Raw genomic sequence first — 15,805 nt, forward strand, 5'->3', positions numbered from 1 at the left:
ATTTGGTAGCAAATACCATAAGCTTTCGGAGCGCTGCCCCTTCGTCAGATGGAGTGGATATCTGTTCTCCAACAGTGCACAGAGACACAGAAATCAAGTTACAGAATACTAATTAGAATGCAAATCTCTACAGCCAGCTAGGTCTTAAAGGTACAGATAATGTGGGTGGAGGGAACATTAAACACAGGTTAAAGAGATGTGTATTGTCTCCAGACAGAACAGCTAGTGACATTCTGCAAGATAAGGGGGAAAGCTGTAGGGGTTACTGATAATGTGACATAAATCCAACATCCCGGTTGAGGCCGTCCTCATCAGCCAATCAGCCAATGTGTGCAGAACTTGGCTATCAGTCCTGATAGCCAAGTTCCGCACACATGAGGACGGTCTCAACCGGGATGTTGGATTTATGTCACATTATCAGTAACCCCCCACAGCTTTCCCCCTGATCTTGCAGAATGTCACTAGCTGTTCTGTCTGGAGACAATACACATCTCTTTAACCTGTGTTTAATGTTCCCTCCACCCACATTATCTGTACCTTTAAGACCTGGCTGGCTGTAGAGATTTGCATTCTAATTAGTATTCTGTAACTTGATTTCTGTGTCTCTGTGTACTGTTGGAGAACAGATATCCACTCCATCTGACGAAGGGGCAGCGCTCCGAAAGCTTATGGTATTTGCTACCAAATAAACCTGTTGGACTTTAACCTGGTGTTGTGAGACTTCTTACTGTGCTTACCCCAGTCCAACGCCGGCATCTCCACATCATAGAATATAAGAGCAAGGAGAATATGTTGGAGCTGTACAGAACATTAGTTAGGCCACAACTGGAGTACCCTTTGCAGTTCTGGTCACCTCACTATAGCAAGGATGTGATTGCACTAAAGGGGATTGAGAGGAGATTCAATAGGATGTTGCCTGGAGGGAGCAGTTGAGCTACAAGGAGAAACTGGATAGGCTTAGGTTGCTTCCTTTAGAGCAGAGAAGGCTGAGGGGGAACATGATTGAGGTGTATAAGATTATGAGGGGTATAGACAGGGTGAATAGGAAGAACTATACCCCTTGGTTGAGGGGTCAATCACATGGGTGACATTCAGTGGGAATTTGAGAAAAAAAGAATTCACTCAGAGTGGCGAGAGTCTGGAATGCACTGGGAAGGTAATGGAGGCTGGAAATTTTACAACCTTTAGAAAGTATTTGGATGAGCACTTGAAATATCATAATATTCAAGGATATGGGACAAGTACTGGAAAATGTGATTAGCGCGACTTTAGTGGTAGTTATTGTAGGTACACACTCGATGGGCCGAAGGGCTTTTTCTGCACTGTATGTCTCTATGACCCCAATCCTACTACTTTGGTAGTTTAACACTAGAATGCTTAATTAATAGTTTCAGCTACTTGTGCTTCTTAATATAGGTGCACTATATATGGGACGGATACTCTTGAGAATTCAGATATTTGCAGCTATTTCTCTGGTTTGAATTTGATTTAACAAGAGCTAGGCTCCATTATGGAACACATGAAAGGAAATAGTGTGTGGCAGGCAAGAGGGGGGTGAGCTATTGGATGGTTATCAATCTCTTAACCTTATAAAATCCATAGAATTCCTACAGTGCATAAAAAGACCTTTGGCCCATCGAGTCTGCAGTGACTCTCTGAAAGAACATCCCACCCAGGTCTCCCTCCCGGAATATGAAGCAAAGGCCAGTCATGGTCTAATTAAGTGGTAGAACAAGGTTGGATAATCTACTCCCTGTTCCAATGTTCCTTATCAGCTCAGAAATCCTACAAGCCAAAGGTGAAGTGGGTACAGGTGCTAAAATTGTGGGAACCTATCAATAGTCTTGGTGTGCCCCAAGGGTTTAGTTGGTTAAACATCAGCAGTAGGCCTAGACAACTTGGAAGATCCTTGAATTTTAATTCCCTCAAAATTTTATCCAACTCTTTGGACTGCCACCTAAGTCAGGTGTGTTCTGACCCTGTAAGACTGGGCATTCCGTCCAGGGAACCAAAACTGCCCCACCTCTCTGGCCTGCCAATATTTCACATCACCACCCTATCCCTCTGCCATCTTGGACCTTCACAAACCGACGTTAGTCAATGGCTCCCACTTATCGGTCTTTGAATCTTTAATGGGGTTTTTCTTTACAACACGGTGTAAAATTCTTTGACAGGTGACATTAAGAAAAGGTCATGTATCACTATACACTACACAGGCTATGCAAATTGAATCAAAAATGTAGCAGCCAGATTAGCTGAGGTAAAAATTATAAGGTCACACCAGGTCAGTCAAGCTGGAAGTGCTGAAAAGATGCTTGTAATTACTCTTTTTAGTCTATTAACTATTGTTGTTCTATCAGGACTCAGGGGTATATGAAAGCCATGGACATGAAGTACAAGATAAAGTAATGTGTATTTACTACTCCCAGAGGATCAATTTGCCTGGCATTTTGCAGCTTGGAGGAGCAAAACACACAAATGCTGTTCGCCTTTTTCTCCACTGAATTTTGTCTTCTATCAAAAGATTGCTAAGAAGACAGTCACGACACTGGGTGCAATCTATCCACTCTGAACAGATTTGCTCTGTGATACCCCTGCCATGTAAGTGATCAAATCGGCACCTTCTGACACAACATAGGAGAGCCTCCTGTATCCTCCTGATAAAAACCCAGGAACACACTGGGATCAAAGGCTTGGCTGCCAGCTGATTTTTTTTCAAGAAGGCAGGCATGATGCAAATTTGTCGATGGGATCTGAGGGAAATCTATCCAGCCCTGCGCCCATACAGTCACTGCATGCACCACTTGACAAGTAAAATATGTCTGTCAGCTTGATATGAACTGACCCCTTTTCTCTCCTATCTATTCATTGCATTTGCTTCCTGTCAAATGAATACTGCTAACTTTAGCTAAGGCCATAATTCATTCGCAATCCATCCCGGGCACACCAGGGACTAGGTTTCTGGACAGGAGTACAGCTCAGTCTTACAACAGGCCCTGATGTGTTTAAGCCCAGATACTCAAAGGCCTCCCAGTTCATTGCTGGCAATTGGGTTAGCTTGTTTTTAAATTAAAACATTTAAATGCTTATTTCCCCTGTGGCTCCCCTCTCGCACACAGCAATGTGAGGTTTTTTTGATGCAGGTTATATTATGCCATCTAATAAATTATTTATTTTCTTGCCATTTTCTGCTCTGATCTGTGCAAGTTTCGGAATCACCTTCCAAATATTTCACTGCAATATCGGTGGAGTGCTGCACTGCCACAGCTTCTGTCTTCCAAACAACATTAAACCGTCTGACAGTGCATGTATAACTCCCAATGGGTTATTTTGAAGAAGAGCAAGGGATTTCTGCCAACGTTCTACCCAATATTTAGCCCCTTCCCCCACCAACTCAAATGGATCGTGATTACATTCTGGCTTGTGAGATCCTGCTGTGCTCACTTTGGCACCAGTCAACTCCTGCTTCATAAATTGTGACTACGCTTCAAGAATGCTTTGTTTTCTATAAGCACCTTGGAAAGTCCTGGGGTTGTGAAAGGCGCTACATAAATGCAAGTCCTTTGTTTTTGCCATTCCAGTACGACATGGATCCAAATGTTTTTGCCCTGAGGGTGCCACTTTATTGGAATGCAGTGCCTCGCTGTAACTGGACAGCTGGCTTCAGGCACAGCTGTTTCGAGCCAATGGGAACACTGTTCACTATTGCCTGGTTGGTAATGTGACCGAGAACAGATTGTGCCTTTGTTGTAGAGTACACCTTTTTTATGTTTTTGGTCTGTTTATAGAAAAGGAAGGAAGCTGGGTGGATTCTACGGTTAATTGGCTCTGCCAGGTTACTACCCAGGTGATGAGGGGGAAACAGGGAAAACAAAGTCCCAGTTGCCATCCAGTTTTTATTGATTTCCTACAGCTAGGGTTAACTGGGGCGCCATTAGCGGATAATCTGACCAACACCACTAAAACAAACGACCTGATCATAACCACATTGTGAAGCCTTGCTGTGCACTCATTGGCTGCCCTGTTTACACACAAAAGTAATTGCTTGGCTATGAAGCACTTTGGGATACCCTGAGCATGAGAAAGCTACAATAGAAATACATGTCATTTCTTTTTCACTACACTTAGCAGAGAGGGTCAAGATGCCCAAATGGATAACTAAGAACCATTAAAAAAAGGGTGGGTGGAGTATTGACATCCTGCCAAGAGGGGTCACTAATGTGTTCAGCACTGCATCATATTCACCAAGTACAGTGGAGATACCTAGAGATTAACTTCATCAAGTCTAGTTTGAAGCATCTGCTTCTAAGATCCAACAATGAAACACAAGGAGGCAGTGCAGTGGGCCGGGAGACATCAATGGAGGCCATTTCGCAGGCTTCCCGCTGGGTGCCACAGCCTCCACCGTCTCAGCTCCAAGATTTCTGACGTAATCAGTTCCATGCCGGAAATCAGTGCAGAGCTGATTAAAATATGAAAATGAGTATTTCCATAGCATTAGCGGGCCCGGAACTGAAGTAGTCTCAGGTTCACTCCAGCGGGGTTTACTCCTGCTCCCCATTAACAGGGAACAGGTGGCCTCCCATTGCTTAACAACTCACCATTTATGCTCACATCTGGCCACTTGAGGGAAGGTGCTGCAGGGAGGACTAATATCTATAGCACTGTTCTCGAGCAAGGGATCTACATTGGCACCCTCCTGCCCTCTCTCAGGTAGGCATAAAAGATCCCATGGCCCTATTTCGACGAAAAATAGGGAACTTCTCCTCAGTGTCCAATTCAACATTAACCCCTCAACCAACACCAATAAGATTGCGGGTGGCATTTGTGGGAACTCGGTGCACACAAATTGACCGGCTGCGTTTACTGCATTACAGCAACGACTGCACTTTGAAAATGTACTTAGTTGTGGAGCCCTCTGGAACAGCCTGAGATTATGAACTACAGAAGCGAAGGAGTACAAGTATTTACTGTGTGTTATCATACAGCATGCTTTAGTGAAGAGAAGGATATATCTCCTCCTCAACACAGATACAACAAAAAAGCAGAGAGGAACATTACCTGTCACGGTTTGGATTGACAATATCATTTGTAGCTGCTTCTGGTGTTCCTGTTCATTCCAAGTAATGTGCCAAACAGGCCTCAGCTAGAGTATTTAGAAATAGTTCAATAGCAAAGTTTAAGTGGATAACTGACCTTTGGCAATCGTTCTGGATCACCCGGATGTCTGGGGATAACCTTCTGCAACCGCTGGAAGCCATAATCAATGGTGGGTTCATTCAGAGCTGCAACAAGGAGGAAGAAATAAGTTGAGTTAAGTGTAAAGAACACCAGGGCGGCACCAGGATGCCAGAAATGAGAGTTCAAATCAAGGCAACAAATAAAGAGAGACACAGTGAGCCAAGGTTCCTGCCCAGCTTGGCCTGTGACGCTCCCCGAAGCCACATAGCCCTGTGACCTCATTCTCTGTTCAGGCTCACTCATGAAGAATGGTGACAAGGTGGAGGAACATGCAGAGGGTGATACCCATCCGGCAAGAAATGCTAAGGCCAGTTGAAGCTGCCTTGCTCATTGCCATGGACAATGAACAGCGACAGCTGATTGACATTCAGATGCTTGCATATCCCTCCCTGACCCAGGTGCTGAGGCAAAATCATTGCTGCGTTGCTCGAATGAGAAATTTAACCTGGGATCTTCCTGTGCTCGGTACATACAATCCATTAAACTGCAGAGGAGTCCTCGGTTATGTTTTACTGCTTAAAAAGAAATGACGTAAGGAAGTTAAGAGAATGAAGGTAACCAAGTATCTTATACTCAGTTGCGTAACTAAACATGAGATTTCAAAACATTGTGAAATACTCTCTCTCCTCAAAGGTGTGCAATCAACCCCTGGTAATTCAAAGTTGTCTCTCCTTTCTAACAAATGGGAATTATCCAATACTTTGAATTAAGTGGCATAAATAACACACTGTATTAAAAAAATGAACAATCAGAAAAGCTGAATGAAGCAGTCTTGAATACAACCACGAGGATCTGTTCAAATCTATTAATACGGCTTAGTGCCGTATTCAGCATCAAGTCAAACAGCCATCACAAGTTTGATTCATACCCAATGCTGACTTAACTGCGGCAGAGGTTTGCGAGCGAGCTTTATAGAAGGCTCCAACCAGCTCTTGATCCCCGTCCTGCTGACCCTATTGCACCAACGTGAATGGGCGCAATGTGTCAGATGAGGAGAGAACTAGGCTGGACTCTGTCAGCCCCTTTTTAACAGTACAATATCCCACCTACCCTCACTGCTTAGACCCATGCATAGCGCAGAGAAGCCAGAGAACTGGACACCAGTGTCAATGTCCTCAGTGGAACAAGAGGATTAAACAGGGGGAGTGAGGAAGGACAATACATAAAGCATAACAAAGAATGGAAAGGATGCCCCATTGCCATGAGAAAATATCCACTTTCTTTTCTCAAATTGCAATTTAAACAATAGTTAAATGATGCATGTATGAAAATTAAAATGCTGCACTACTTACAAAGTTACTAAATTTTAAAACATATAAAAATCTTCAGAAAACCAAATGACTTGACAATTGTGTTACAGTTTCAGCACTCATCATGAGGCTGCCAGCACCCCCACCAGTTTCCAGCCCCCCTCCCCCACTCCACCCCCCCCCCCCTCCCCCCTCATCCCTCCCCCGGAAAAGTGAAGCGGGGTTGCAGCTCGAAGCAAAGGAAACTGCATAAAAGAGCTGTAATAAGTCTGGGATGACAGAGTGGTTAGAGGACATTTACATCTGAGCACCTTGAATTTAGTGCATAATTGCACCACTAAACCCCTTAACTTGTCATCCGCCAAAAAAAAACCCAAATCGTTGTCAGTCATCCTCCGTACGGCACTCATCCCGGAAAACTCCTGAGTGACAGGGCTTCAGCTGTGAGCACTGCAAGTGACGCCTTATCAGAACACTTTATTCAAGAGCAGTAAGTGGCCGCAAACCCACTCAAATCAGCTTAATGATTAAGGTTTTGTTCCATGTCAGGAAAAAACAGCAATTTGAATATAAACATGTCTTCATGACATGTAAATCATCGAAGTTGAATATATAGAGAAAGAAAAGCAACATCCGATGCCCTCGGCCTCTTTAATCTTATTTTGATTTCTTTTAATCTCGCAGCTGTGGTGAGCTACTGGGTGCGCTGGCAGAAGGCAGTTTCTGAAGCAAAATAGAAATATGATTTTCCGGCCGTGCTCGTCCCAAAACCGGAAAATCCCACCCGAGGTCAACGGACCTTTGCATGGTCCACACCCACCCCGCTACGATTCCCGTGGCGGGCAGGATGGGAAAATTCCTCAGCTTTGCTGACCGTTGTTTTAGGTTTGGTAAGTGGATTGGTCAAAACCAGTGGATAAGACGGATGCCTGGATTTTTTTTTTTACAGAGATATAGCAGGTTTGTGAACAAAACTCCGTTTCTTTCTCTCCCTGCTTGCTGCTGGTGCAATCTCTGATCGATTTTTGACAAGCAGGGAATGCTGAAAGTACACAGCAGCTCTGCCACTCTACCTGCAAAGAGCAAAGCAGCTTTAGTGAGATGGGGATCCCCGCCCTGAGGCAACCCTTTCTCTTTTTTTATCAGTTTCTCTCTCATAGATCTGAGGAAGCACTGTAGCTGTCCCCCCCATCTTGAGACCTGGCTTTCATTCCCTGCCCTGTGTGCAAACATCTGGAATGACAAAACAGATTAAAGCAAGTGACAAGAATTTAAAATCCTGGCTGTTGGTGTCCGGGGAAACTCCTCTCCCTATCCTGCCTTCTGCGCAGTTGGTAACCTGGGGGTTCGGGAGGGGTAACTTTTAATTCCAGTATAGGCAGCACAGTGGTTAGCACTGTTGCCTCACAGAACCAGGGACCCGGGTTCAATTCCAGTCTTGGGTGATTCGGGAGTTTGCACATTCTCCCCGTGTCTGCGCAGGTTTCCTCCAGGTGCTCTGGTTTCCTCCCATAGTCCAAAGATGTGCGAGCTAGATTGATTGGCAAAGCTAAATTGCCCCTTAGTGTCAAGGTAAATATGTGCGGTTACGGGGATAGGGCCTGGGTGGGATTGTTATCGGTACAGGCTCGATGGATCAAATGGCCTCCTTCTATACTGAAGGGATTCTATTCCATGAGTTTTACCCTTTGGGAGGCTATGTGAAGAGAAGGGGGGTTTTCCCCATAGTTCCGGACAATATTTATCACTCAACCAACACCACTTGAAAACAGATTGATCATGATCTCTGTTCATGGGAGCTTGCTGTGTACAAATCGGTTGCCACATTTTCTACATTACAAAACTTTGAAAGTATTTCATTGGCTGTGAAGTTTCTGAGATGCCCTGAGGTTGTGAAACACACTATGTAAAAATGCAAGTCTTTTTCTTTATTTCTGGCACTTGCCGTTATTCTGCATTTTCTACATTTCCTGGCCTATTTCGTCAGAACACGATCGCAGTGCCCGAATCTGTTGAATGGTTTACAACCACAATAAAACTGGCAAAGGAAGTACTGGCTGGTGGTTTGGTGAAACTTTCAGCCAGTCTGGAGTGAATTCAATAATGAAGCTGGGAGGGTGAAGTATGAAGTTGGAGTGGGGATAATTCCTGTGTTTCCAGCAGTGAGTGAGGATTGCACTCTTCCCAATGCCTGTACTACGCAAACAGGAGACGTCTGCCAACCCTTGCCTTAGTAGGAACTTCAGCGGTCACGGGCATTCGGCCTCTGATATTCGGGTAAGCGTTCTCCAAGGCGGCCTTCACAACACACGAGGGCGTAGAGTCGCTGAGCAGAAACTGATAGCCAAGTTCCGCACACATGATGGCCTCAACCGGGATCTTGGATTCATGTCACACTATCTGTAATCCCTACAACTTGCCTGGACTTGCAGAGTCTCACTCGCTGTCCTGTCTGGAGACAATACACATCTCTTTAACCTGTCTTGATGCTCTCTCCACTCACATTGTTTGTACCTTACAGACTTGATTAGCTGTAAGTATTCGCATTCCAACCATTATTCTGTAAATTGAGATGGTGTCTTTATATGCCCTGTTTGTGAACAGAATTCCCACTCACCTGAAGAAGGAGCTTAAGGCTCTGAAAGCTTGTGGCTTTTGCTACCAAATAAACCTGTTGGACTTTAACCTGGTGTTGTTAAACTTCTTACTTAGTAGCAACCTCTCAGCCTTAGCCAGCCCAGTTATAATCTTGCTGGATTTGGTGAGGATAAAAGCAGCATTACGTGTGGCATACCTTCTAGTAAGTGATAATCCAACAAGACCCAGTGAGGCACTGGGGGCAGGGGGAGCAGGGGGTGCATTTGCTTGATAATATTAACCCTTGGAAAGCAAAGTGAGCCAAAGCCATTTTGAAAATCACCTCCATTTCTCCCATAGCTTGCCTTCCTTACTGGGCAGTGGCAGGGGTACCTACACCACATGGACTGTAGCGGCTCACCACCACCTTCTCAAGGGTAAAGCAATGAATGCTGGCCAAGTCAACAACACTCACATCCCGTGAAAGAATACATTTTTAAAAATAATAATTTTCTTGTCACTGCCGCTCTCCTGAAGATGATGATTTAAGCTTCATAGTTGCCCATCCAAACAGCCATTCTGTGGATGTTAGCTTTGACACTGAGTGCTGGCAGAGTATGTGACCTGAGTGGCCCGTGTAGTTGCCGGTCGGCCTTGATTCAGTGGCAGGGCTCTCTCCTCTGAGTCGGGGCCATGAGTATAAGTTCCGTTTCAGGATTTGAACTCGTAATCCAGGCTGACACTTTCTCAGTGCTGAGCCGTCAGGAGTGCTTCTTTCAGATGAGATGTTAATCTGGGATGCCCTGTGGGATGGATCTAAAAGGCTCCCTGGCACTATTTCACAGAGGAGCAGGGGACTTCTCCTGGCCAAGATTAATCTCTCAAGCAACATCACTAAAAATAGATCATCTGATCATCACATCATTGCTGTTTGTACAAATGGGCTGAATCACAATCGTGGTTACACTTCAAAAGAAGCTGTAAAGCACATTGGGACATCTTGAGGTTTTGGACGGTGCTACATAAGTGCAAATCCTTTTGAATCTTTACATTGAGCGGTATTTATTTATCCCACTGAAGAGGCAAAGCTTTGCTCTTCGCCCCGGCAGCTCTGTGCTGCTTGGGCCTCTGCGTGAACCAATTTTTTATAATTTTGTAATAATGAATCCTAAACGTGTCAACAGCGCTTCAGTTCTTAATCAAAAGATTGTCTGATTTGAATTGGAGAGGAATTTGTTTTCTTGAGTTGTGCTGCCAAGAGTGGCAGAATGATCGACACTTCATATAAGCAATTAAAATAACTTGTTTAAAAACTCCACTGATCTGGTAGCCTAGGGGTGTTAAACAGTACATTGCACTGCATTGCAAGATGTAATAAAAGGGCTGCACACATGGAGCCTTTATCCTGTGACACATATTAATGTCATTCTGGGGAAAAACAAATATGTGCCGAGGAGGGTCACCGAGCAGTGGAATTGCTGGAGTGTTTTATCCTCATTGCGTAGCTGGCTTGGATCACCTGAAGGAAGGCCCAGGAAAAATCCCTAACCGTGCTTGTGACAATGAGGCATTTTGGTTTTGATAAACGCACTTCGTACAAAGACAATGGCAGCTGGGAGGTTAGCCACATGTCCTTCCAGCAACTGAAAACTTCCTCCGACATGGCAATCACTTGAGGGACTGGGGAGCTTGTGAATCTCCCCCTGCTCTTTGGTCGGTGGGGGGGGAGGGGGGGGGGGGCAGTGGGTTCCAGCTCACATCTGGGTTATTTGGCCATTGGACAGAGAGGGGAGGGGAGGTCACTGAACCTGACTTGCTTGGTCCTAACAACACCCTGGCTGACCACGATATCAGCGAGGATATTTTTAAGTCAGGTTTTCCTGCTCCTGGCACAGGATATAGGAATTACTAAATTAAAAATCAGACCAAGGTCCAACCTGATTGCCTTTTACTATCTGAGTGGTCACATGAGGAGGAGGGACTGTCTCCCAGATGGGGGTGGAAGCCACAACCTGAGCAATTGACAGCCAGCTGGCTGGAGTATCAGGTCCTGGTTTCCTGGCTGTGTGGGGGCAGGCTCACCCCTAACCATTCAGCCAGTGAGAGGCACAGCCTCTGGAAAGATTCCAGCTGTTATTTCCACTATCACGTGGACCCTATTTACTGGATCCTGCCTGCGGATAACAGGTGAGAGGCAGGCTGGAGACCAGGCTATGATGCCCTTCATGGTTGAATGGCTTACTGATTGAGCTTACAGCAGCCACAGAATTTTCAGCATAGTGGACACCTGGACCGTTCACAACAGGGCTGTAAATGCTGGGGTAATAAAGATTTTGATTTGGAGAAGGGCATCAAGCGATATGGAGCTAAGCCAGATAACTGCAGTCAATCAACCACAATCTAATTGAATGGCAAGGCAAGTCTGAGGGGTTGAATGGGCTCACTCCACTTGCTACGTTCAGGTTACTTGGAGTCAAAATCAAAGTCTTAAAAAGCGAGCGAGGTATATATTGTGTGAAGTTGTCAGTGTTGAAATATAACGTGTGTTGGCTGATGAGGGAGACTTTTCATTTGACAGGGTGCAATAATTTTTCATCCTTGATAGCTATACCATATCCTGAGCACAATATAAACCCACTAACAATTTGGCAGGGCCAGTGGTAAAGTCTGTCTCAGGATACAATAGTGACTTGTTAGCCTGACATTTGTTAATTCAATACATGTGATAATCTGGCACATTCTCTTAACATCTGCATTATTTCTAAACTAGAAAGGAACAGAATGCCTTTCTCTACCCTTCCATTCCCCCTTAGATTTTTGGCTGGTCCACTTCAAAACTGCCAAAATAACGCAATTTTTCTAAACATTCGACATTATTAAGAGGTCCTGCTGTGTCAGAGGGGAATTTTTTTTTTTAAATTGGAAACCTGAGGTATGCACATTTTTTCTGTTGAGAGGTGCAGTACAGAAGCAGGATCTGATTTACGTTACTTGGCTGCCCCGTGCTGTAAATCATTTTACATCAGGATTTCGATTGCACGGAGGTTTGGTTTGATATTGTCCCATGGCCAGGATACATTGGCCGGGATCCTCCAATCTCGTTTTCCCCACCGCCGTTGCCAGCAAGAACAGAGAATTTGGCGCTCAGTTAAAACTCCATTCACTGTAGCGGCACCAGAGAATCCAGCCACAGGCGAGGTTGGAGAATTCCGGCCATTGTATTAAGATTTCCAACTCTGGTTAAAAAGGTGTCGTTGTCACGTGGGGCTGGATTGTACGGCCGCAAATGGGGTGGGCTGAACGTAAACTACAGCGTGACGGTCGTTGAGTCGACAGCATAACATCAGCAGCCCCAGATATTCCACAAGGTGAGCCGACACGCAAATCAGAAGCCCTCCAGTGCCATCTTTAAATGATCAATTAATGAGAGATTGAGTTTGTTACAGAAACAATTGGGTGAGATTTTCCATTGCGCGCTGCATTTTTCTAGCATTGGACAGGTAAAAGTTTAGGAGTGTGGCAAAGTGGTACAAGGGTAGAAGGCCTGCCACCTGGACCATGGTTACAGGTGGCAAAAGATTTTGCTGGGGAAGATGTCAGCGTCTGCATGTCTTTGACATCATTTATTAACTTTTTTAAGCTTGTAATAAATAGACAGATTCAGAAAGCAGAGGGTCTTTACATTTGTAGCTGTGATCGACTTCCTGTTTGCGTCAAGACTCCTGGTTGGACGCGGAGCCCCCTCACTTTGGCACTGCTAATTGGCCACTTATTCATTCACGGGATGTGGGCATCACTGGCTAAGCCAGCCTTTATTGTCCATCTCTAATTGCCATTGAGAAGATGGTGGTGAGCTGCCTTCTTGAATTGCTTCAGTACATGTGGTCTACGTACACCGACAGTACTGTTAGGAAAGGGGTTCCAGGATTTTGATCCAGTGACAGTGAAGGAATGACAACATATTTCCAAGTCAGGATGGTGAGTGACATAGAGGGGAACTTGCAGATGGTGATGTTCCCAGGTATCTGCTGCTCTTGTCCTTCTCGATGGCCATAGTTGTAGGTTTGGAAGGTGCTGCCTAAGGAACTTTGGGGAGTTCTGGCAGTGCATCTTGTAGATGGTACACATGGCTGCCACTGTGTGTTGATAGTGGAGGGAGTGGATGTTTGCGGATGGAGTGTCAATCAAGTGGGCTGCATTGTCCGAATGTGGTACTTGATTTGATGATCTGAGACGGTGGGGGCAGCAGCGAGCTGACTACTCGCCTTCCATTCCCCCTGCCAGAAAATGAAAAATCCAGCCCATGATCTGTCTCCAACCAACCCACCCCATCATCCTGAGATTGGCTGCATGACACATCCATTATCACGGTACACCATTTCTCATCTCAATGGCAAAGCAAACAAACACATCAGTATCTGATCAGGTGATTCTTGGATGTTAGTCAACTAGCCTTTCTTCCCCATTTCTAATATTCTTTATGATTAATTTACAGAAGCATTCCAGAAAAAAGAAAAAGCGTGTGATGAGGAAATGAAAATGTAAAGACTTGAAGAAATCCAAATCTCTTATTACACAGAAGGTTGTGACATTACCAAGTTAGAGATTGAAACAGAGATCCTATTATCATTTAAGAGCAGGTTAAGTTGATGGTTAAAAGATAGAAGGGATAAAGAGATACAGGAACAAGGATTATTTAAGGTGTTTTCTTCGAGGGTGCTCATATCAGTGCTTTGGAGATTAATCTTTAATTTTTGGATACTGCAGGGCAATGCTGGAGGGCTGGTAGCTGCAGGCGATATTTTTGGAGTTGGTCTGTTGTCAATTTTAAAGAAGAGGGACCAATCAGCAGCCTAAGGTTCCATAGGTTCCAACTTATACCCGTCCCAAAAGTCATAGTTTTACCTGTTTCAAACCCAAATTTAAGACACGATTGCTGGATCCATCCAAATTCACACCGTTCTTCATGGAACAGTACTGTCCTTGCTCTCTTCCCCTCTCCACCAACACCCCCAACTCAGCCAACTCCATGGACAGACTGTTTGATTTGATTTGTCACATGCATTCAGTGAAAAGTATTGTTTCTTGCGTGCTATACAGACAAAGCATACCGCTCACAGAGAAGGAAACGAGAGAGTGCAGAATGTAGTGTTACCGTCATAGCTAGGGTGTAGAGAAAGATCAACTTAATGCAAGGTAAGTCTATTCAAAAGTCTGACAGCAGCAGAGAAGAAGCTATTCTGGAGTCGGTTGGTACATGACCTCAGACTTTTGTACCTTTTCCCCGATGGAAGGAGGTGGAAGAGAGAATGCCCAGGGAGCATGGGGTCATTAATTATGCTGGCTGCTTTGCCGAGGCAGCGGGAAGTGTAGACAGAGTCAATGGATGGGAGGCTGGTTTGCATGATGGATTGGCCTACATTCACGACCTTTTGTAGTTCCTTGCAGTCTTGGGCAGAGCAGGAGCCATACCAAGCTGTGACACAACCAGGAAGAATGCTTTCTATGCTGCATCTGTAAAAGGTGGTGAGAGTCGTAGCTGACATGCCATATTTCCTTAGTCTTCTGAGAAAGTAGAGGCGTTGGTGGGCTTTCTTAACTATAGTGTCGACATGTGGGCATGACTGTCTCAGGCGGTTCATGTGCCTTTGCCAATCTGCCATTCTTATTCAAGGAGATGAAAGAATGGGAACCTGGTTGACATGCCCCTCCTCCCCTGCCCAACAATGTGTCTGAGGTAAGATGTTTATCACTCATATTGAATTACACAAAAATTACAAAACACAAATAGTCCAACCAGTCCATACTGGTTTATTCTTCAGGTGAGCAATAATCCTAATCTCCTCTGACATCCTTTTTCTCGTATCCCTTTAGTCCTTCATTCAACCATCTACTTAACCTATTTCTAAATCATGAAATCATAGATTCCCTACAGAGCAGAAGGAGGCCATTCGGCCCATCAAGTCTGCACCAACTCTCCAGCAGAACATCTTACCCTGCCTTCCCTGCTCTGCAGGGGAGAGGAATGAAGGAATGGTTTGGTGGCTGGGCACTAAACCATATTTGCTTATGCGCCTGTGAAGCAGCTTGGAAGGCCTCCACATGAAAGGTGCTATATAAAATGGTGGCACAGTGGTTAGCACTGCTGCCTCACAGCGCCAGGGACCCAGGTTCAATTGCCGGCTTGGGTCACTATCTGCACAGAGTCTGCACGTTCTCCTCGTGTCTGTGTGGGTTTCCTCCAGGTGTTCCAGTTTCCTCCCACAGTCCAAAAGACTGGTTAGGTGCATTGGCCATGCTAAATTCTCCCTCTTCCTGAACAGGCACCGGAATGTGGCGACTAGGGGATTTTCACAGTAACTTCATTGCAGTGTTAAGGTAAGCCTACTTGTGACACTAATAAATAAATAAACTAACTAACTAACTAACTTCTTGGTCTTACCCATTTCACTTGTTACCTTTACTGTCTTGTCGGTCCAAATTCTTCTGCACTCTCATATCGTTCAGCATCTCCCCATTCAACATGTCATTATTACTACTTTTTTAACAAAAATATGCCACCTAGCCCTCACTATGTTGAAAATTGTGGCTAGAAATTGCACATCAAAATCACAAGCCAAAGTTACACTGGTACCTCAGGGTTTACGAAATCACGTGCTGGTTAATTCATGCAGAGTGGCTTACATACAATATTAGGATGAGTAGGTATCAGGTTATATTCAAGTTCCCACACATGC

At 44.9% G+C, this 15,805-nt stretch overlaps 1 protein-coding gene across 2 annotated transcripts in view; it reads right to left on the reverse strand.

Moving 5' to 3' along the window:
* LOC144505244 (transcription factor COE1) overlaps positions 1-15,805 on the reverse strand; it is a 225,151-nt gene that overhangs the window by 78,867 nt on the left and 130,479 nt on the right. For both annotated transcript variants that reach the window (XM_078231273.1, XM_078231274.1), the window contains exon 5: positions 5,197-5,285. In XM_078231273.1, coding sequence (XP_078087399.1) covers positions 5,197-5,285 — 89 coding nt within the window. The remainder of the gene's footprint in view (positions 1-5,196; positions 5,286-15,805) is intronic.

Source organism: Mustelus asterias, chromosome 16, assembly GCF_964213995.1.
Source record: "Mustelus asterias chromosome 16, sMusAst1.hap1.1, whole genome shotgun sequence".
Lineage (NCBI taxonomy): Eukaryota > Metazoa > Chordata > Chondrichthyes > Carcharhiniformes > Triakidae > Mustelus > Mustelus asterias.